Below are 22,629 nucleotides of genomic sequence, written 5' to 3'. Positions count from 1 at the left end.
TAATGGGTGTAATCACTTATTAGTGGTTAACAATTTAATCACTTGGTTAACCTATCAATATTCTGTAGTAATATCAAAAGAAATGATTTACTACCTAAGCAATGCATTCACTCAGATTCCATGTTACTGAGTCTAGTCTTGCTGAGCTGCAAAGGAACAGAAAAGACAAAATGAGACAGAGGAATGGGAATTTGAGATGAATGGGCTACCCTGACGGCATAAAATTTTACTCTTCTTCAGAGTTATTTGTTCTGCATTATAAGGCTACAACAGATGAAACTAAATACAATGATGATGATGAGAAATATCACTAGCTCAACTTAAACATTTATATTGCAGTGAATATGTTCATTGCTTTACTTTGACAACCACTATATGTATAACCAATACATGCAAAAAAAAATTCATACCAGATGCCATCTTCAGCATCTCCTCAACACTATCTCCACACTGTTTCTTCCAACTGTACTTCTCACTGCAATGTTTCTGCAGTAAATCAGCCTCTTTAAGCTGTACTGTCCTAGCCATGTCCCTGACCTTCTTAATTGCCTTGGACCACTCACTGACATCCTCTGACTCCACAATGGATGACAAACCACTAATAACATGTGTCAAGGCTTCACCAAGTACTGATGCACCATGTACATATACTAAGATAGAGAGGCCAGATTACAACCCTGCAAGACCAAACATTCCAAATTCTTGTTAACCTGAGGGTATGATGGCAAGATCTGCCTCACAGAGCCACCTTTTCAACTCTTCTTCATTATTTGAAGGGCTTCAATTATGATCATCTGATGTTTAGGAACACCACATTCATGAAATTTCTCAACAAATCCCTTTTGTTTTCCTTCAGCAGCACTAACAAAAATCATCTCAAAGGATCCATCCTTCACCCTAGTGACTGCTTTAGCAACAATTTCAAGTCTCTCTTTGTGAAAATGCTGGGGTGGTCATGTCCTGTGACCATATAAGAAACTTTTCCTATCACAAGGGGTATGTATGACATCAGCAAAGTTACTGAGTATACCTGGAGTAGATTCAAAAACTATTTTTTTCTGATGAGAGAGGGAAGCAGAAAGTTTGTCAGCCATCTTTGGTCCAAAAGCAACTGGAAGATCAGCCATTTCCATAATAGATTGAACACTGCTTCTCCCTTGGCATACATTTTTCCCCTTTCATTACATGAACCTTCAGGGACCAGGACAGAGACTTCCCCATGAGGGAATTTTTCCAGTTGTGCGGACAACTCTGATGTGAGGACAATGATTCCTTTCCCCACAAACTCCACCACCACCTCCAGTCAGTTGCCATGATGGTATCTCTGACTGGAGGAATATCTCCCATTGCATGGCAGCTGATTAATTATTTTGTTAGCACAACTCTTTCCTAAATGATCAGTTTAAAAAGAGGAACAAATTAATATTTTTTAAAACTAATAATAGCTAAGGTCACTGATTAGGGATCTCTCTCATTTTTCTACATGTACAAGCACTGTGTCTGCCATGTTTAGAACATTACATTTTATCATTTAAAAGCTATAAATCATGCCATGATGTCACAGATACATGTATATTTTGGTAATATAGTGCATCGAAAGGTACTTGGCTGTTATCAATATTTACCACTTCCTCTAAAATGTGTTCTTTCAGATGTCTCAGATTAAAACATGGTTTCTGGCTTGCTACTTTTTTGGCATAACTTTTTACATCAAACTTCTTTAAGCCATCAGCACACACTAATTATGGTATGTATATATTTTAATTCTCTGCAATAAAAATCTGGCAATCTGTACCACCTTAATTTAATTATTTTCCATACATGCTAATCAAAAAGCGGTATAAAAGATTCATATTGAGTACTCAAAGCTGAACATAGTTGAATTGTTAGCTATATAAGATAATGCTTCACAATATGCAGTTTTCCTTTTATTCTACCTTGCATTTATGTATGTCTTTCTTCCCTTATGATAACAATATCATCTTTAATGTAACTATTAATTTAAATTATACTTAACATGCGGCCAACCCCAACTCATATCTACACATGACAGTGACCAACTTGAAAGCTCATTGGCTTCTTTGGCCACTCTAAACGATTAAATATTCTTTCTTCTAGTTAATTTCTGTTTGTTTTTTTTTTCTATATCATTGTAAATCATGTTATGTTAAGTTATTTTTTTCTTTAAACAATGTGAAATAACAAGACTTGGAAACTTGGAAACTCTGCAACTACAGAGGGGAAATGTGTTTCAAAACTGATGACAAGTCAGCCTGAAAGATTTCTTTCGTGTTTGCATAATTATGTAAATGCACATATGTGACACTGTATGATTCAGAGGATTACAATGGTTTTAGTTATTTATTTACTGCATTGATTCGAGTTTAGGGCATGTGACTGAGTGTGTACCTAAGCACATGACTATCATCCACTTGAGTTCCATAGCTTAGGGCTCTTAAAAGCAACATGATTTATCACTTTTGGTTTTGTTTACCATCCCTTAAAACCACTCTGGTCATCTGACAGGATATACTGTTACACAAACCTGTTGGCCATTTATGGCTATCTGTTGCGGCAAGTTTTGAATATCTCAGACTTGTTTACACAATCATCACAAATCATTTGTTCTAGTGGTGGGTTAAATTTTATTATTCAACATGCTACTAACATCAAAGTCACTTCTCCACATGAACAAAGTAAGAAGTGTCTGCTTTAAATTCTTGAAACTTGTTCACGGCCAAATGTTTCAACTTTTTTTTTTTCTCATCAGAAGTTGATAATTAAAAAACAGTAATACCAGCTTCGGTTTATTGACCTAGTAGTATACACTGACTGGGTAATGATTGCTCAATCTAACTTAATGTTCAGGTAACATGCTTGCTGCACACAAGGTTACTCACTAGGTTACACACTAGGTTACACACTAGTGTGCTGTGTCTGCTCACAGGCTAACTTTTGTATTTGAAGGTTATCACGCTTTGCCTGCTCATGCTTCATTGTTCAACGGCACTCTTAATTGTTTAATATAGGGTGTTACATGAAACAAAAGCATTTATAAGCTCATTAAAGTATGCTCTTAAGCATGCTTAACAACTGTGTTATATCCGGTTTCTCTTGTTTTACAGGTGAAGCATGTTGTGAGCATGCTATCATCTTTATCCCTTAAATCATATAGAGGGCCACATATATTTAACAATCATGTACAGTGTAAGCACATTCTCAAATGAATCCATTTCAGCTCGTAACTGTAAAACATACATCTACATGTTAGTTACATATAGGTATAAAAATCAATTTTTTTTTATACAATCATGTATACCCCCAAAAAAGAGTTATCCTACTGCTGGGCTAGGGTGCAGAGGCGAAGAGTTAAGTGGACATTTGCCTACTTGATACTTTCTAATTTATGTTTTGTCTGTTTTAGACTGCATGAATATATTACATGTTTCCTAGTTTTCCAATAAATTGCTCATTACAGTATTCAGAAACTTTGATATTTTGCCTTAAAAGGATGGAAATATGCAATGAATGGAAAAATTAAGTAACTAACCAACTTACCTCCTCCATGGCTCTGGACAGTATCTGCTGAAATGCAATCAAACCAAACTTAGTTGTCACTTTGCTATGCTTCAATCAAACTTTATACACCTCTTCATCACAGAGAAATAGGAAGCCATTTTGCTTTCGCCACAGTGGTAAATAGTATTTTAATCACATGCAAACTGGCCAATCAGCATGTGAGAAAAGCACTTAGTCTACTTATTTGACGTGGAGTGAGTTACATGCACAGTTACGCTGTACCCTTAAACTCTTACTATACTTCAGGAAAATATGAGATGCAGCTTCTCTTTCACGGCCCGAAAAATAATGTTTGTAAACATTATTGAAAATCTTTCAAGAATTCTCTAAATCATAAGTCACTGATAACAATACGTTGTGGGATAGTTCGTTCAAGATTCCGAGGTCTTGCTTGAGACCTTCAAGTCCACCGTCGAAAACGGTATCTTATGGAACAGCAAGAATTTAAGCTTTAATACTGCCAGGATCTCACTTCAATTTCGCTACGAAAATAAATCTCAAAATAATACAAAAAGAATATTCCACAATAGAGCAGATGATCGTGAAAGATAATGGCGGAAAGCGATTGCGTGACAGTCGCTAAGGTGTAAGATGGGGTCTGCCTAATGTGCGAGCCAGCGAGTCATGCGAGTCACTGTGCGAGCCATGCGAGTCATGCGAGCCAGGTTGCGAGCCATGCGAGTCATGCGAGCCAGGGTGCGAGCCATGAAAAATGAAAAATAAAAATATATCAAATAAAAAATTAACACGTATGTAAAATATATCGTACAATACCACTTACTCATGAGTCCATGCGCCATTTTTGATTGTTTTCAAACCCAGTTTCTCTCGGACAGAAGTATATATATTAACTTTTCAAACGAGATATTTCAACTCTGCAAAGCAAGACTCTCACCTTGCAATTGTTAGTAACCAGCTAAGTAAAATAAACCTAGAAAATCAAAACAGTCAAGAGAGTAAGTCAGTTCGAGTTATACCATGGATTCCCGATTTCTTGAACCTCCCAGACAAACAAAAAATGGTTCCAGAAATATCTGGATGAGGTAAATTTCTCCTTTCTTTGTTTGCCTCTGTTTTGCTAATTGGACATAAAGATTGCTCAAATAACAGAAGGTATTATGAAATCGGCGGTTCCAAAAAAACTGGATCATACTGTAATTTTCCATATTGTAGGGAAATTGTGAGCAGCAGCACCAACAATAATAACAAGAACAAAAAACAACAACAACAAAAACATCTCTGTCTCTAAAGACTACAAAGAATGCGTGACTTCGATAGTGTTATGTAATCTATACAGTACTGATGTTATCTGAACATTGATAAATCGTTTTACTACCAAGACGCATCTTCGAAGGTATTTTTCTTCGACATTTTCTCTCCTTTCAAAACATAGTATAACAGATCTTAAAATAAATAATTAAACAAATAAATAGCACGAGATAAATACAGTTACATCACGTTTTAGAATCATCTATGAATTAAAACCGTCGCTACATGTCGCTAGTGTCACTCGCGTCATGTATCATTTAATATACAGCGTTATGTAATTTTTTCTTACGTTTAAATTGTGGCTCGCATGACTCGCATGGTTTTTCTTACGTAAAAACCGTGGCTCGCACCTTGGCTCGCATGGCTCGCATGTTTTTTCTTACGTTAAAACCGTGGCTCGCATGACTCGCATGGCTCGCATCGTGACTCGCATGACTCGCTGGCTCGCATATTAGTAAGACTCTGTAAGATGCATATCAGACGAAAAAAAAGTTTAAATTCTCCGTCTGCAGTCTGCATTTTGTACTGACCTGAGCTGTTCCGATGATAACATGATACATCCGACGTCGTTTGGGAGGACTGCACTCCTCCTTGCTCATATTTCCAAACTCATCCGATTGATCTATCTTTACATGTGGCTCTCAAACACATCCCTTTATCACTGTGATTAGTTGCCCTTCTTCGATCTGTGGTTCAGCTGTCCGTTCAACCGAAGTTTGCAAATCTTCTACAGTTTGATATTCCAGTCCAAGTCAAATCTAGTTTGCTTCGGCAAGCACTTCCATTCAGAGCCTTTTTCTACCCTCGATCCCAGGCAAGTTAGGCTCCAAGCTTCCAAAAGTTTCACTGAGCTAACACTTGTAACCTACTACCGTACCTCTCGCGTAGACGTTAACTGCGTAGACAAATTTCATACGCTCAGACGCAGGGTAGTCAGACGCGTATATACGATTTTTTTGCGCTCACGGTCGAAAAAATGCGTGATTCATGTGCCTTTGTTATTCGGTGCTACAATTTTCCCATGTATTTCGTTGTTGTGTGAAAAAAAAGGACTTTTAGGTTTGAAAAAGCGGCGAGTAGACAATGGAAAATTTACATAATGAAAAAAAGCAATCATGTTACACTCACGCATGTTACTCTTCGCGAAATGTTCTGAATAACGAGCAGTAGCAGTAGATTTGCTTGATTTGAGTTGTTGATGAATCGGCTGGGAAGGAAAATGTCACTTACCCAAGGCATCCAAACACGAGTTTCATTGAGCGAGTAACGAAACATATACTCACTAATATCCTTCTCAATTTATTCACTGCAATCAGCGCTCCCTAAGATGTTTACGCTGCGGAATGTGAACAATGTGGTGTTTATATCGCAGGTGATGATTTCTTCGAAACTTTTGACCTACCTCGATAATCTTCGGTGAGGATTAGAAAGAAAATGTGCTTTTTAAAGAATGAGAATTGTGTTCTGTTTTATTCATTGCAAACGGAGCCCGCTTCAGTGTTTACATACCAGACAGTTTCATTTCGCATCGCTCGTGATGTTTTGCTTGATTGCGGAGCGCATCATATTTTAATAATAATAGGTCAAGTCATGGTAAATCGCAATGTCAAAGACGAAAATTCGTCTAAAAACCGAAAACGCTTCGACATACTACCGTTCATTATCATATTTTGCAAGCGTCTGTCAGTAATGTCAACATCTTTCAACACAGACTCTAAAATTTGACATCAACCCAAATATTTCATTTACATAACTAAGCTTAATTTACAGTATACAATCAAACAAAATAAAATGTTAACGATAAAAACTTTGAAAACAAACAGAGGTATTTCAGTATGTTAATTTACGCGTGCCTGTTCGGCAATCTTTCTATTACGTATCCGTCTATAGCTTTACGGCAATCATCCCCGTTCTTGTTGCGTTAACGTTAACGGAAAAAATCTAAAGATTACCTCTCTTATCCTTTCCATTTTAAGTGGATCAAGCGGAAGTTTAATTCCAACCCCCCTAACATTTTGTCCATCCAATTCGAGCGGCAAAAAGAAATGACGTACAAGATGAACCGCAATTTTTTTTCCCAATGTCGACCACGACCGTATAAAAGGAGGGTATCATCACGAGTTTCCACTTCTAACTGCGTTGAGTTCGTTGACTCATCCAAAGATGTAGTGCATGCTGGAAGTTCTTGTTGATCCACGACCTCATGGCTTTCAACAGGGGGTGTGGCTGATTCGTTTGTACCACTAAGCACTCAAATTAGCGCGTCGAACCGCTCGTTCAAAGCTGTTTGTTGTTCAGAAATACGCTGAAGCCATGGGACTATTTCTGAGTGGCCATCCGGGTGGGTCTTCGTGAAGAGGTTTCGTGGCAAGGAGCGGAACGGACTAAGCTTGTGTGCTGGTGACAATGTTGGCGGTAGTGGCGACAGAGCTGGCGCTAGTGGTGATAGTGATGATGGAAGTGGAACCGGTGGTAGTGGTGACAGTGATGACGGAAGTGGTGTCCGTGGCAAAGGTGCTGGGATGGTGCTCTGGATGACAGGGGTGTTGACATTTGTGGTGGCAAAACAGGTTAGGAGGCGCGTAAAGAGAAACAAAGGTGGCCTATAAAATAGGTAAAGGCGAATTCCGAGCGAAAGCGAGAGAGTAAGAAAAAATCGTTTCATACAAATTATTTAGCAACGGAACAGATTGTTAACGACAGTTCACACTCTATTCATCCGATGTAACGAAAACGTGAACTAAATAAATACTTTGAGAGAAAAAGTTTCGACTTCGGAAAAAAATTTCTTTAATCTGAGTTAAGCACGCGTTTTTTAGGCATGTAAATGTAAAGCTTTTATTTGATTTTGGCACTCACGTTTAATTGTTATAATACTAATTAGTTAACAGAGGCGGGCCAGTTCATTAACGATAGTTCACACTCTATTGATCAATTGTAACGCAAAAGTGAGCTAAAGAAAACGCTTTAAGAGAGAAGTTTCTTCGACTCCCGCTTACAGAGTGGAACGAGCCGTGAAAGATTGGTTCCTAACCCCGACTCTCTCGGCATTCGCTTTGCTGAACGGCAGACCAGTCGTCAAGTTGTGACTGCTGGTGAAATCGCTTTCAGAAATACAGCCGAAGAGCAGCTTTGCTAAGATTAAAATTCGTGTTAATGGAACTGAGGATGCGAAAGACGTATTAATAGCTTATCAAAGGGCGTTTAATTATAAGTGGTTTCATGCTTTAAGTACTGCAAATCAAATCAATTATTTTAATTAAAGGTGCTCTTTTACTTAGTGATAAACATAGCTACTTTCCTACTCAATCGTTCAGAAAAGTTTAAAACAACGGCTTCTCAACTGAACTGCTTTGTATGATAACAACTGAGATCGGTCACTAAAGGTAAATTCCTGGGTGACGTAAATAAAATTGCTTTTGTCAGTCACAAATCATATCATTCTCCTGCATAAATTTGAAGACATTACGCCGGCCACGTGTCGTGCAACATTGCCTCCACCGACGCTAAACAAAGATGGCGTCCGTCGAGACAATCTCCGCTTCTGGAGAAATTTCTCCTCGTTTACAAAAGCTTCTTCGAGGAGTGTCCGATGAACTCAGCCCCGAAGAACTAAGGCATGCTGTATCGTCCATAAAAACTAATTTTAGGGGCAAGTTTGAGGATCAAGGAGAACAAGATTTGTACTCATGCCTCCAATTATTTGCTCAGCAGGGTCTTGTATCGGAGGACAATCTGACTTTGTTGGAGGGGTTTCTAAGCCCGAAAACGTCCAAGAAAAAGTCGCTAAAGGAAAAAATTCAACAATTTAAGGAAAACCGCCAACAAGAGGTCAGTCCTGGAAAGGGAGAATCAGGTTTGACCGGCAGGGAACGTGACCTAAAGGAAGTTATGGCAATGTTGACAACGGGGAGTTCGTGTGTTGTCAATTTGCATGGAATTAGTGGTGTAGGCAAGACGAAATTGGCCATGGAAACCATTTCGAAGTGGCCAGGGAGGAAATTCAAGGCTGATTTTAGAGACATCACAGAGATGGAAGACGTTCATTTTCACGTTTTAAACGCTTTAGCACCAGACAAAACGATCATAAGCTTCGAAGCAAATCCAGTGGTTGAATTAATGCAACAGTTAAGGCAGGCAGAGCAACACAGTGACATTTTGCTGCTCCTTGATAACGTCGATAAATTTGCAGGAGGAGATGATGAAGCTTCCACCTCCCGTAATGCCAATTTTGTGACGTTTCTGCAAGAACTTCTAGGTCCAAAGGATTATCCGGGGAAATCGAAATTGAAGATTTTGTTGACATCAAGATCAACACTTAGTCACGCAAAGTTGGCCAACGTTGACAATTACGAAGTTATGGCCTTAGAGAAAGCTTCATCAAGTGCTCTATTCCAAAGTCAGAGAATTGGCAGCGTTCGAGAGGATCAGATAGAGAAACTACTGCAGATATGCCAAGGGAATCCCCTTATCATAAAAGGAATGGCAGCAATATTGAGGCAACAAATAGCAGATGACACCAAGATTCTGGAAACGATTGAGCAGCCACTAACAGCCGAGCCACAAGAATCGGGAATACCACCAGCAGAGGAGAGTGGAGAGAGAGACGTATTCGACTCTGAAAAGGAAGGCATTGATAAAGAGCAAGAAAGCTGTTTGAGAAAAATGTTTTTCTTCTTGCCAAGTAAACAGTTAAAAGATTCTGCCATTTCGATGTCACTGTTCTGTCGCTCTTTCTCTGTCGAAGCAGCAGCCGAAGTCCTTGAAGTGGACTCGTCAGAAGCTGTTATACAACTAGAAGGTCTCAGGAATAGTGAAGTGCTAACGGTAGACCCTGACGTGAAAGAACTCACATATGACATCCACCCTTTGGTGCGAACATTTCTGAGAAGCATCGGTAGTAACCAAAAGAAGTTCGTCAAAGTTTACGATAAGGCAAAAGCCAGGTTTTGTAAATATTTCATGTCCAAAATGGTAGACATTTCCAAGCTTTTGGACAAAGACTACATGAATGCCTTCGATAATTTTGATCTTGACAAACCAAACTTTGAACTTACTTTGGATATTTCTTTCAAGTCAGACCATCTTCTTATCCCAAAAGAGCATCGTGGAAGTGTTATGATCTTTTATCTCTTCGAGGCCATGCTTGACGTAAAAGCAAGGAAGAAAATTTTTAATTGCTGGGCCGAAAAGGTCAAGGAAGATGGAAAGGAAGGTAGAGTTTTATTACTTCCTAGCAAAAAGTCTTAGTTTACGTAGGGAGTTTTTCTGGATACTTCGGTAGTATAACTTAGCCATCGACTCGATGGAAAAACTAACAAAACAAAATTAACTAAATTCGACTGACAATGACAGTTTACTTGACTCTGGTGGTTACTTTAGCTCAGGTTGTCGAAACTTCAGTCACCACTTCCGACAGCAGTCCTTCTCAGGACTTCACTCACCCAGGCGATCAGATCACACAATCAAAGCTATTGAGTGTAATCTGACCCTTCCGGTAAGGAGCTTACCGCCTTATTATTTTGTTCGAATCTGTTCAAACGCCCAAAGATCTTTCGCGATGAAGTTATACAGGGTATTTGCACTAAGATTCGGTATACTTTTTCTCAGTTTTGTTGACCAGGCCCAATAAGGTCGTTTGTCGCAATATACGCATTTTTTTTTTTAATCTTAATAAGAGGGTAACTTCCTGAATTGGTTCAGGGTTTGAAGAGGCAGATGCATCCCTACCCAAACTTTCTCTAAACATTCCTGAAGTTAACTCTCATTGACCTTCTAAGAAGAGATAAAAACGCTCTCTGGTTAAGAATGTGCATAAAACTAAGAGGGAGAGAAAACTTGTTTTCCTTGTCTTTTTAGGTTCCTTGCTTCGAGCAGAACTAAAATGCCACGAAACATTGATGGTTCTTAAACTTGAGGGATGGCAGAGAGCATTGACAGTCGCGAGGAGAGCGAAAGAGTTACTTAGCAAAGTGCAGAAGGAAATTAAGAGCAAAGAATCCTTTAGGTTGACCAAGAGTTCCTACCTGTTCTCTAAGGGAGAAGTTTATTACAGAGCTGGGAATATGGCCAAATCACTGAGGATTTTGCACAAGGCGCTGAAGATAATGGAAAATGTACTTCACAGCCACACAAGCACTTCAAGGTGCTTAAACGCCATTGGAAACTGCCACAACAAGCTAGGAGAACATGACGAGGCCATAAAGTACTACATGAGAGCATACGATATGAGACAACAGCTTTCTGGCTCAATGAAACATTTTGACATGCCTCTCTTCAAAGGACAGATCGGGACGGTTTATGAAGGAAAGAAACAATTTGAAAAGGCAATCGAATTCTACAAAGAGGCCATAGAGCTCGCTAAGGAGCTAAAAATCCCGGGCATGCTGAACACTGCTCTGTTCAATCGAAACATTGCTAACGCGTACTGTTGGTTGCAAAACTTTGAAGACGCTTACCAACCTGCAAAGAACGCTTACGAGATCCGGAAGGTCATTTTGGGAAGGCACCCTGACACTGCTCGAAGTGCTTTCCAAATTGCGGAGATTTGTCGAGACTTGGAGGACTCTGACGAAGCGAAAAAGTTTTATGAGGAAGCATGGGAGATTGAGAAGTCTCTGGGCCAAGGAAACCACAGCGAGGTCATGGTCAGCATCGTTGAGGGGTACGAAGCGATTCTTCGCAAAGGAGAGAGGAAAGATCAGTTTCGACAAGAAGCATTCCACTTTTTTCTTCGTCACTGGGACGAAGAAAGAGCCTTCGAAGGGTTTGAATTTTCACTCGCCAACAAGAGAATTATTGATTCATTAAAAAAAAGGCTTGGTGAATTTGGCGACCGTCAAACACAGGAGAGATACCAAAAAGAAGCTCTATGGTTTTATGAAGGCGCTTGGAATTCACCGGACACGAGAAAGTTACCAGACACCAAGAGAGAGGAAATTCTGCAAACTCTCTGTGAGCTCTGTGCACAGCTTTCCGAGAAAAGTAAGGGCGAAAAGTACAGTAACGAAGCCTTTCGATTTTATGAAGAGAAATGGAAAAGAAAGAAGGAAGGAATGTCAGAGCACGACAGAATCGACATTCTCACCAACCTTGTAGAAATGGCTACATCACAGACGAAAGAGAGGAAGAAACAGAAGTATGAGAGTTTGTTAAAGGTATGACAAAGCTCTTTAACCTATTAATGGCTGACATCAACTTGAATGGGGTCTAGTTAAGAGAAAGATGTTTTCCGTCTTGTCACGAGCGTGGGACAAAGAAAAAATTCCTCATGAGGAATCGAACCTCAAACCTTCGGATTCTGCGCCCCGGTGCTCTACCACTGAGGCACAGAGACTCTAATGTGAGCGAGGTCTATTACGAAGTTCTTAAGGGTTTTATTTTAGTATACATAATAGTACAATCGCTAACTTTCATTAGTTTTTCACTCTCTAATTGGTTGAACCGAGCAATCTCGCGAAATCTACCCAGCTAGTCTCCTTGTGGAACAAATGCATCTTAGACTTACCAAAAAAGTTATCCTTACATTGTCCAAGCATGCTACATTATCCTTGGTGGCTCAACACATTTTGCTTTTTATTAGCCCATTTACGTTACTTAGATTCGGATTAATGGCGATTCTCTGAACTTTTTTCCGTTTAAATGCTCACTCAGGGAGCCAAACAGAGCGGAACTTTGATGGGAACCGTGAAAGGATTCCTTTCTCATGGAGCAAAAGGTATTTGATGAGGGAATACTTTGACCATAAGTCGCGCATATATTAAATAACGAAAGACAAAGGCGGTCTCTTGAAGACAATAGTTAAAAACGCCCGCAATTACACTTATAAAAAACGTGGTTAAAAAGGATTTTTTATATAAGCCTAGTTGCAGGCTTTCTTTTTACTAATATGTCCGAGAGAACGCGAGTGTCTTTCGTTATTTATGAGCATGGTTGATGTTTTGTAAGGTTCGTCTTTCCACGGGGCGTAGGCGAACGATGCTTTATTGTAATTGTTTTGAAAAATGCAGGATTTGCTTTTCACTGGTGAATCCTTTTCAAGTAAAAAAACTTTGTTATTTAAGAAGCTGAACAGCTGCTCAATGAGGACGATGACGGTGACAACGAAGTTGACATTCCTTCCGATGATGATGATGATGATCACGATAGTTCCGATGGTAGCGAAGAGATTCCAGAGGCTAGTCAGCAAGTGCAACAACTAGCAATTCAAGAAGAAGATGACGAAGAGTTAAAAAGTGAGCAGGAACAAGATCCAGATAGGATAAAGATACACGAGTAAGTGGAGATGAATGAGTCGCTTGCGTTTGCGCAATGATTTCTGGAATCGCCACGGGGCAAACATTGCAAGTTGTTGTAAGGAAATTTATGGCCGAAGGTTGTTTCGACGTCCAAAAAAGATCCATTCTGGAGAGAGATCGATGCTTTTTCGCTGCATATTTATCATGAATGGATTAGATGACGTCAATGGAACTGTTTGTGTTTTTCAGAATTACCACGAGATCATATGTTATGAAATATACCGATGAACCTCTCTTCTTACCTAAGGCCTATTAAAAGGACACACAAGCAAGTTAAAATACGTTACAGTGTTATTTACAAAACAACACGCGCACAATCTGAAAGAATTCTTACAGTTACGCATTTAACTAGCCCTCCTTTCTGCAAATTTGTTTCCATAATTAATGATTTTACGCTGTTATGGACCACAAAGCACAACTGTTTAGAGCGACAAACTCAACATTGCCTTGCGATCATCAAAATCAACTGGACAAACCCAGCGTGATGTATTGCGTGACGTGTTATGCTCACATGGCCTGTTTCGCGGGTTGCAAAAAGTAATAACTTTAATAACTGACTGAAAAAAAATTAACCAAAAAGGTCTAGAACAGTTATTAGATTTAGTTTTGAGGTTAAGTGTCATTATCTGAGCAAGTTTCTTACTTGCAATTTTAATTCCCTTGTCATTGCTTACTCCACTTGCACAAAAATGCTCTGAAAATGCTGAGTGATTAATTTTCCTTTGTATTTCAGAGGAAAAATCGGAGGTAAGGAAGACACATGGCACATAAGGGAAGCGGGTGCCTCTATCCAACTTTGCAGTGAGGCTATCCAACATCCCTTGCCATTTACATGTAGATGCTTACTGTGGAACCCCAGAATCCTCTCTCCACCCATTGCTAATGATGAGATATTGGTTAGCAGTGTTATTGAACTATCTCATGATGGCCCACCAGATCTGGAGTACAAGGAAAGTGTTGAAGGAACAAGATTGACAGTAGCTTTGTTGCACAGTGCCCCAAATTTGGAGGGGTATGAGGTGGTTATCAAGCAACTGACTGACCAAGAGAACAATGAATGGAAGGAATTGAAGACAGAGAATACTTGGCATGGATCAGGTACCATTATGTTGTTATGAAATGCAAGTGTGAACAACTTATTGAATTATATTCTCAGGCTCCCTTTTCACTGGTACCAATGTCAGTATCTGAGTAATTGTACACCTCCCCTCTCCTGACCCAAAATTAACCCGAGCTTGTAACCTAAACTTAGCAGTTGACTATTATTGGCTTAGGGGAGGAGTAGGTGTGCACTGATTCAGATACTGATGTTGATCTCTGCAATGCATGACCTCCGAACTACACTCCAACAGAGTTTTTATTTTTTTTATTTTACCTGTAGTTGCATCCAAGCAGTACGCGTAATTATGGCATAGATATTACAAGAAGTCTACAATGCATTTTAATCATTATAATATAAATTTATCTTAATCACCATGTTGTTGCAGAATTAATTCTTTGAAGCAAAAGAATTAAAGACTTGAAGACTTCAAAACACGGCTAAAGGAAGCAATTTCAACCATTATTTTTATTTTCACGCAGAAACTTCAACAGTTCCCCAGTGGCTTTTCCCGTTTGCACAAGCTGTTTGTACAAAATCAGCAGTTTCTTCATTTGCTGCAATCTGGCGTCCTAAGTCTTTCACCTTTTCAAGAGGTACTGCAGTAGGTCCGGAATTGACCTGTATTGTGCCTGAATTTCCTGATGTCAATGTCCAAATTCCTCAGAGTTGTGTTCCTGTCAATCAAGATTTCTGTGTCACAATCAAGGTACATGGAACTTTAAAATTCTATACATGCATGAGTTCTGGAAGTTTTTCATTTTCCAGTTTTGAAAGTTGTAAGATTGGCGTGAGGGGATTGTCTAAAGCAAGGAGATAACACAAAGGTGTTACAAGAGTATAGCCTATACCCTCAGTTACTTGCCATACATTCCATGACCTTGGTGGCAATATTGATGGAAAGAGAGATATAAATTAACAACTTTAAGGTAAATACAGGACAGTTGTGCATGTGCTTTCATGTTTGGGAAGATACATGTAGTAATGTTCTAATCACTAGTTTTGGTAACTTCAAATTATTTGTGGTACTACTGTCCCCAAATGTAGTCATGGATCTTGGCAATTCCCTTTTTAAAAACTAGGTTTTGGAGAACTCATTCTAAGCAACAAACAGAACATTTGTTTTTGTTTTGCTTAGACATAAATGTCAAATTGAAATCATTCCTGTCAGTTAAATTGGTTTTGCGCTTTGTATTAGTTTGCAATTAATGCAGTTAGTGGATGAAGTTAAGCATGATATCATGATGAATTAGCAAAACCAAGGTCTGAGTTATCCGTGGGAGCCAAAGATAACACAGACATAGGGTTTGATGAGTTATGATATCATGCAAAAACTAAATTAAATTATTGTTTTATTATACGTTTTTTAAACAAACTGCAAAGGAAGACACTTCTCTCTAAATTTACAAAAGTTTAAGGATACTTCACAGACAGTCAGGGCTTGGAAACTAGGCAGAGGTTGAAATCGACATGATACCTGCAATATCTGCTGCAGATATCGGGTTATTATAATGATAACTTCACACTTAATTGTATATTGATTGAGTGCTCCTGACCAATCAGAATTTTTATGGTAAGTCCAATATATACATTTTTTCATAACAATGCTTATATTGCAACATAAAACTTTGAGAGGACATTTACATTGTGTACTATAGTTTTAGGTAGTTTTGAAATTTCATCCTGAAATTCACTTTTCACAATGTAAAGCAAATGAACTTTATGCTGGGAGTAGTTGAATATGTCCAACGTAACTTGTTTTGCTTTTAAATCCAGGTACAAGAATTCCCAAACAGTGAGCTAAAAGGAGAGGGAGGACTTGTCGGTCCAGTTCTTTACATTTCAAGCTCTCAAAATGTTACTCTCATCGCGCCTGTAACAATAAGGATTCCTCTTACCCTCCGTAGAGGAAAACAAGAGCCAGCAGAGTTATGTCCTGGTGAACTGAGGATATTACACTGTGAGTCTCTAGTTGAACCACATGACTGGAAAGACGTTACAGATCAATTGGATGAACCGCCACGTCTTCTAAATGGGAAAGCGCAATTCAAAGTTAGGCATTTCTCTGGGTAAGTATTTATTTTCGGCTTTATTTAAAAAAAATACGCAAGACGTAGAGGAAATTTAACAGTATTTCAGTGTACAGTCATACATGCATGTATTTCTTTTAGTTCAATATAGATTCAATAAATAAAATGATTACTCGAGTACGTAGACTCAAGATTAGTGTGCAATGGCTAATAATCATTTCCGTTGGGTTGCTTGAGCTGTATTTGGTTTTACTTTTCTTTTTTGGCAGATTCCGTCCAATCAAGTTGATCAGATCACTTTTACAATCTGCTTCAGGCCTCACAGAGTTTTTAGGGAAACTTTGCAGTAGGTCTAGGCCTCAGCATGCCCGATTTTTTACGTGCTTGTGTGAGACCGGTGTTCGTGATCATTTTGGACTCAAACTTTTTTGCTACCCTCAAAGACTGTATTATGATGTAAAACGGCAAATATCAGAGTGTGTCGTGCCCTACAAAGACGAAGGCAGCTCTTCTAAACCAGTCTATGGAGAGGAGAAAATTTTGGTGTCGCTTTCCAAAGCAATCATACCCCAGGGCACAGACCAGAAAAATGCCTTACAATTTGTGAAGTATAATATAATATACTTTATTTTTGGCCCATCAAGCACTACGATTCAATTGAATACTTCTAAATACGTTCATGCTAGTTTTACATAGAAATGATTTATTCATTCCATTGTAAAATTGTACATTGTTCAATTGTCAGTTAACCATTTTTCGCCATGGCTTTTCTAGGTTTCTTATCAATCAATAGAGCCATAGAGGTATACATGTTGGTTTTGTTTGGACTTAATTGTCTTCAAATGCTCGATTTTAAATATTCAGTAGGCCTCTCGTCAAATTTGCTGTCATTTTCGATTGTAAGAAAATATTTCAAAACGTGTGCTATTCTAGACGAAGACTCGACTGGTGTACGTTGGGTTTACCTCATTTAAATTCATTTCCTTTTTAATAGATTCCACGAAAACGAAGTTTATTACACAGCTGGTGAAGTTTACCTAAGAAGTGATCATGAGAGTGTTCCAGTAGTGAAGTTTTGCGACCAAAATCAGGAACTTTTGTGCAACATTATCATGGTGTTAGCGTCTCAAGTAAGTGACATCTTGCGGTTTGTGGATTTGCTAATTAAATGCACTTTTAGCCCAGAGCTGATATAGTATTGATGCCAACCTTATTATAGTAGGTGACAATGAATTAAAAGGATTAGCAATGCTTTAACCACAGGCAGCCCAAGCTCCAGTTGTGAGATGATCATCTTGCGAAATAAGAGTCATGTCGAAAATTTTAGTTTGTATGGGAATAATTACGACCGCTCTTAGGAAGTAAAAATACAGTCAAATTCTCAACAAAAATATTTCACCTTACTTCCAAAGTGCATTGCCTGTTGTCAGACCACTTACTAAGATGAAAAGAAGCTATTTTAGCAAGTTCTTTATTTCTAGGTTTCCTTCTCCTAGAAGTTGTAAACCTTTTTCCGAGTAAGATAATCAGGTCATTTAAGGCGGCACGAAACTTATTAAGGACGAATCACAAGAAAAAAAAACACTGAAGAATGTCGAATAGGTAAAGAAATATCCTGCCCACAGGAAACAGTAAATGAACATGCAGGGCCTTGCAAATTTTTGATTTTGTGTACTACTTTTATTTTTTAGTTGCTTTAAAGTCGCTTTCTATGCCTCGGCCTTTTTTCTTAATTATTTTTCCTTTTTCTGATTAATTAGTATTTTTTTTTATTTCCTCATTTCTATTCACCTCATACTCACCCGTAATATTGTAAATTTTCCCTCCTCCATTTAGGTTTCTATTCCTGTCACCTCTGACTTTGAAGAAGGAAGTGGTAAGATGTTGTTTTTGTTGTAGGTTTCGTTGTTGTTCGAATAAATACAATTTACTAGACCAGTCATCTTGTTCTAAAATATGTTGTTCGAATAAATAAAATTTACTTAGGACCAGTCATCTTGTTCTAAAATATGTAAATTCAGAAACATAGGCTCTATGGGTTTTGAAAATGTAGCATTTAGTGACAAAGCACGTGTTCTCAACGGAAAGTCCTAATAACCTACCTTACTTCATGTGTCAATAAATCGGGCCGTGCCCCCCTTACGCTCAACAGTGATGGCTTATTGTCTCTGTTATATATCAGTAAACTCAATGCAGACCACGGTGCGTGCGTCCCTCCTTGCAGGGAATTTGATGCTGAAAACGAATAAGCACCAAATAGCTTGGGAAAGATATAGAGAAGTGTAATTCTCCAAAAAATTATTCCGTCGGCTATATCGTTAAAATGATGGCCTTATTGCTTTTCGAATGAAATCTTGAATCGAATATGTTTCCATACAACGACCCCCTTCGTCAAATTTGTCAATGCTCATTGTTACTTATGGGAGAAATCGTCAAAACTTACTACTTTAATTTGTGAACGCTGGGTCTTACCCGGATGATCACAGTCCAGGATCACCACATCAAAGTTTCCGAACCATATGTGCCACAAGACTTGCATTAGTTCCCAACCCAGCCATCTCATTAACCCCATTATTATGCAGGTATTTCCTCCCAAAGTGTGAAACATTCAGTTGTAAAGCGTCCAAATTCAGAATCATCGTCATGCAGCCTTGTTGCAGCTCCTAGGAAGAGGATACGCCAATCTGCAGGTGGTACCGAGATTGAAAATGCGCGATGGATTTTCCTTTATAATTGTATTTTTTCAAGTCTGCATGTTGTTACGCGTTTATTTATGGTAAAATCTGTTTATGCAGAAAGACTGGCATTATGTTTATTAGAAATCCTCTTTACCCACTTATATAAGAGAATAAAAAATAATGAATTAAAACTGAGTGGGCTCAATCCAACACCCGTGTATCTTGAACAACTATAACCTACTCTAGCATTAACGGCTGGAGACTATAGCTAGGAGACGTCAATGACCTCCATTTTCAAGATGCTTGTTGGACCATACGCAAAATAAGAGGTCAGAAATAGATAATGAGTCTGGAAAACTTTCTAAGCGTTTTTTTTTTTTTTGGTTTATGTATGGGTTGGGAAAATGGTTCCCTGCCGCTGCAAATGTCCCCTCGCTCAAGCTTGACAATCTCTAGGGCAGACGATTCGGTATTGAATGATGCCAAAAAAATGAGAAGTCGCCTTTCGCCACAACTGTTCGCTATTCGCCAAAGCCTTGAAGCACCCCTTTTTTAATTTTTAATTTTATTCTCCCTCCGTTGTTATCCTCAGATATCTATGTGGTTAAAGATGGTAAACCATCATATGAGAAGTTGCAATATCTTGCCAGGGAACTTGCAGGAAAATGGAAGACATTAGGTAGACGCCTGGGATTCAATGAAGCTGTAATAGATGACCTTGATCAAGCCAATGAGGAGCTGGCAGAGAAGGCTTATAAAATGTTAATAGCTTGGAAACAAAAAGTAGGCTCCGAAGCCACTTACAAAGTTTTGTACGATAACTTGTGTCACGAATTGGTGGAATGTAAAGATCTAGCAGAGCAGTATTGTTGCGATAAGATTGCAGGAAATGCCTCTCCTTAGTCATATATACTATAGAGACTGAGTCGTTTCTTTATTACGTCAAATATCTTTGTGAGTACTCTAAAGAGCGTCTGTGTCGAGCATTCGCGCTCAGTAAGTCGTTCGTTTTCCTTGCGATTCAAGATAGGGGAAAGATTATCTCTAAAAAAAACATATTTACTCGTATTTTTGCACTCAAGAGCCGCTAGCTAAAGAATACTAAGGTCAGAATTCACTCAGACGTCCAGAACAACGAAGAGCCGAATAACGTATGCGCATGCGCTACGCTTTGGCGCGGAAAACGAGTTTTGAGTCGTTTGCACGTTCGATGTGCTATGCTATAGATTCTAGCCGTTTTTTCCTTGCTGCTTTTTTTTACAGAATAACTTACAGAATAACTTAAAAAAACTTTTTACACCCCCTAGATATTTTCAAAATTTAATTTTCTAATTTTAAATTTTAAATTTTGGGTTCAAATCCCGTACGGGCCTGAATTTTTTTCAGGTCTTATTTACAACTACTAGTTTCAGTAGTGTTCTTAGCTGCGAGGATCTTCTAATTTCGTCTCTCCACCGCAGTGCAAATATGTGAATTTTCATATATCTAAATTCTTCATTCACCTGGATGTTTATTTGTACCCAATTCATTGACTAGCTCCCAGTTAGCTTGTTAGCTCAATTGGTAGAGCGCTGCACCGGTATCGCAGAGGTCATGGGTTCAAATCCCGTACGGGCCTGAATTTTTTTCAGGTCCTATTTACAACTATTAGTTTCAGTAGTGTTCTTAGCTGCGAGGATCTTCTAATTTCATCATTTAATTTTCTTCTTAAAAACACTGGAAATAGGAAAATGCCTTCAACGACAACAAAATGCCTTGGTTTTAAATGCCAGCTCTATTTTTCGCCGCAAATTTCGAGCGCTTGAGCCCGTGTTATTGACCGTCTAACTGATGTAGCATTTCGTTATTTAGCTCTGTCGTCCATATAACTGTGACGTAGTATTTTTTGTTTAGCTCTATCGTCCAGAGCGAGTGAAGTACATTACTACCCTCAAGCATCTCATCTCATACTTCACAGCTTGACATTAGAATGCATTTTCTCCTTACTATTCTCTTTGCATTTCCAAAGGAACAGACAAAGAGAATTGGTTTAACAGTTAAGAGCTTCTTAAGTTAGAGATCAGTTACTATATTTTCGTGTTCTTAATTTTTGATTTAGGTTGACACTGTGAGGAAAATTAGATGCTAGACACTATTTGAGTTGAATTGTGGTTTGTTGTGGTTTCGCCCCATTGAAAGTTCAACAACAAGTTCACCCCTGCAACAACGAGTGGTCCCCATCAAATATAATATAGATTTATATAGCCAACCCGAAAAGCGGAGTTCCAGTCAGTTTTTTTTCCAGTCCTTCAACTTCTAAAAATTCCTATGCACTGGCTCTCGAAGAGTTAACGAGATGTGGAACGGAAGGACGATATTCTCACAACTTGCAAAGTGATCAACGTATCAATATGCGTGCTAGTCAGCGGTATTTTCAAGCAGCTGAAGACTTTCGTTGACATTCCTTATGGTTTGAACGGATTGTCCAGAATATAGAATGTTTTCTTCCTTAGATGTCTGTATCGGTTGAAATGATATTCTATTTCCCGTGTTTGTTAATTTTGGTTTAGACAGAATGAAACGACGTTAAACGACTTCGAGTTAAGATCTAGATATCACCAGTCCATTGAAGGGTTTTCAAGTGGGATCAGTAGTCAGTGAAACAATGTGCCAGAATCGTACTTAGCATCTCATACCTTCTCCTGATGTGGCCATTTATGACTGTTTACTTCAACGATTTTTCTCCAACCTGTCCAACTCCTCTAATAAGCGTGGAAAAAAGTCACATTTCAACTCGTGTCGATGTTTAAATTCTCCTCTTTCAACTGCTCTGGCTGCAAAGACCTATGCTGTAATTACATATCACTGTACATGTCTTTAAACCAACTGTGCTCTATCCTGGCAACTTCTAGCTGCTGAAATTCTAAATTTGTCTACCGTCTGGTTCTTACGCCGCGAAAATTTCAACGCAGACAGGCTAGAACTAGAATATCTTTGTGCATTACAGAAACTGATCCAAACTCAAGTTTTACATTTAGTTTTAAAGTTGAGTCGATTTTGTTATTGACTCATGAAAGAGATTCAAAAGTCTTGTATGGTAGCCTCTATGAATTTTAGTCCTGGAAACTGGAGTTGTGGCAATATCACGGTTACCATAAAACACGACAATACATTTTATTAATCTGAAAAAGTATTCATTTGACCATCTACTAACACTTTCACTGGTTCATTCTGATAAAATTTTAACATAAGAGGTTTTAAAAGGCTTGGGTATTTGTTAAAATTGGCCAACTTAATGCAAAAACTCAGCATATACATTGAATGCACACTTTTTTAAACATTTTTTCATTAATGCAGTTACCTGCTGGCAAAACATTATATTATATTTCAACCCAACCATTTTCTCATAAACATCATTATAAAATAATTATGCAGGTACCCTAGCTAAATAAAAAATGGCTAGTATATACGACATGTCTTAAATGCCACCTTCAGACTAAGCGAACAGCATCAAGAAAGGTGTAGAAAGGAACAGGGTCGCTTATTTCTGTCATTCATTTGCTTCTCACACCTGTTGCGGACTAGTTCATGAGGCTGGGCTGCCAAGGAGAGGGACTGAGGATTTTAGCAAGCCATTAGATTTAAGGGAAATGTTAATGAGGAAAGTGACTTTTTTGGAGCCTGGAAAATATCATCGT

At 38.6% G+C, this 22,629-nt stretch overlaps 2 protein-coding genes across 6 annotated transcripts in view; one reads left to right on the top strand and one right to left on the bottom strand.

Moving 5' to 3' along the window:
- Positions 1-6,162, bottom strand: part of LOC149053087 (microfibril-associated glycoprotein 4-like) — a 22,936-nt gene extending 16,774 nt beyond the window's left edge. The window contains exons 1-5 of one of the 4 annotated variants that reach the window (XM_089213266.1): positions 5,379-6,162; positions 3,551-3,585; positions 1,031-1,389; positions 411-677; positions 95-146 (exon numbers count right to left, since the gene is read on the bottom strand). The gene's annotated coding sequence lies outside the window, so the exon portion shown is untranslated. The other 3 variants (XM_089213258.1, XM_089213255.1, XM_089213271.1) reach the window with 3 other exon arrangements.
- A 2,147-nt stretch (positions 6,163-8,309) lies between these two features.
- On the top strand, positions 8,310-20,403 carry LOC149053086 (uncharacterized). 2 transcript variants are annotated; one of them, XM_089213051.1, is made up of 12 exons: positions 8,310-10,063; positions 10,708-12,005; positions 12,502-12,565; positions 12,912-13,122; positions 13,879-14,243; positions 14,727-14,953; positions 16,021-16,313; positions 16,544-16,882; positions 17,269-17,404; positions 18,111-18,150; positions 18,857-18,964; positions 19,545-20,403. In XM_089213051.1, the coding sequence occupies exons 1-12, from the start codon at positions 8,365-8,367 to the stop codon at positions 19,853-19,855; spliced, it is 5,091 nt and encodes a 1,696-aa protein (XP_089069177.1). In that variant the 5' UTR covers positions 8,310-8,364; the 3' UTR covers positions 19,856-20,403. The 2 variants fall into 2 exon arrangements, with proteins under 2 accessions (XP_089069177.1, XP_089069173.1); XM_089213047.1 differs by lacking the exon at positions 18,857-18,964.
- Positions 20,404-22,629: the final 2,226 nt, after the last annotated feature.

The sequence above is a fragment of the Pocillopora damicornis genome, chromosome 1 (genome assembly GCF_964200805.1).
Source record: "Pocillopora damicornis chromosome 1, jaPocDami1.2, whole genome shotgun sequence".
NCBI lineage: Eukaryota > Metazoa > Cnidaria > Anthozoa > Scleractinia > Pocilloporidae > Pocillopora > Pocillopora damicornis.
Note: the sequence above shows the minus strand (reverse complement) of the source record. Positions and strands in the feature narration are given on the sequence as shown.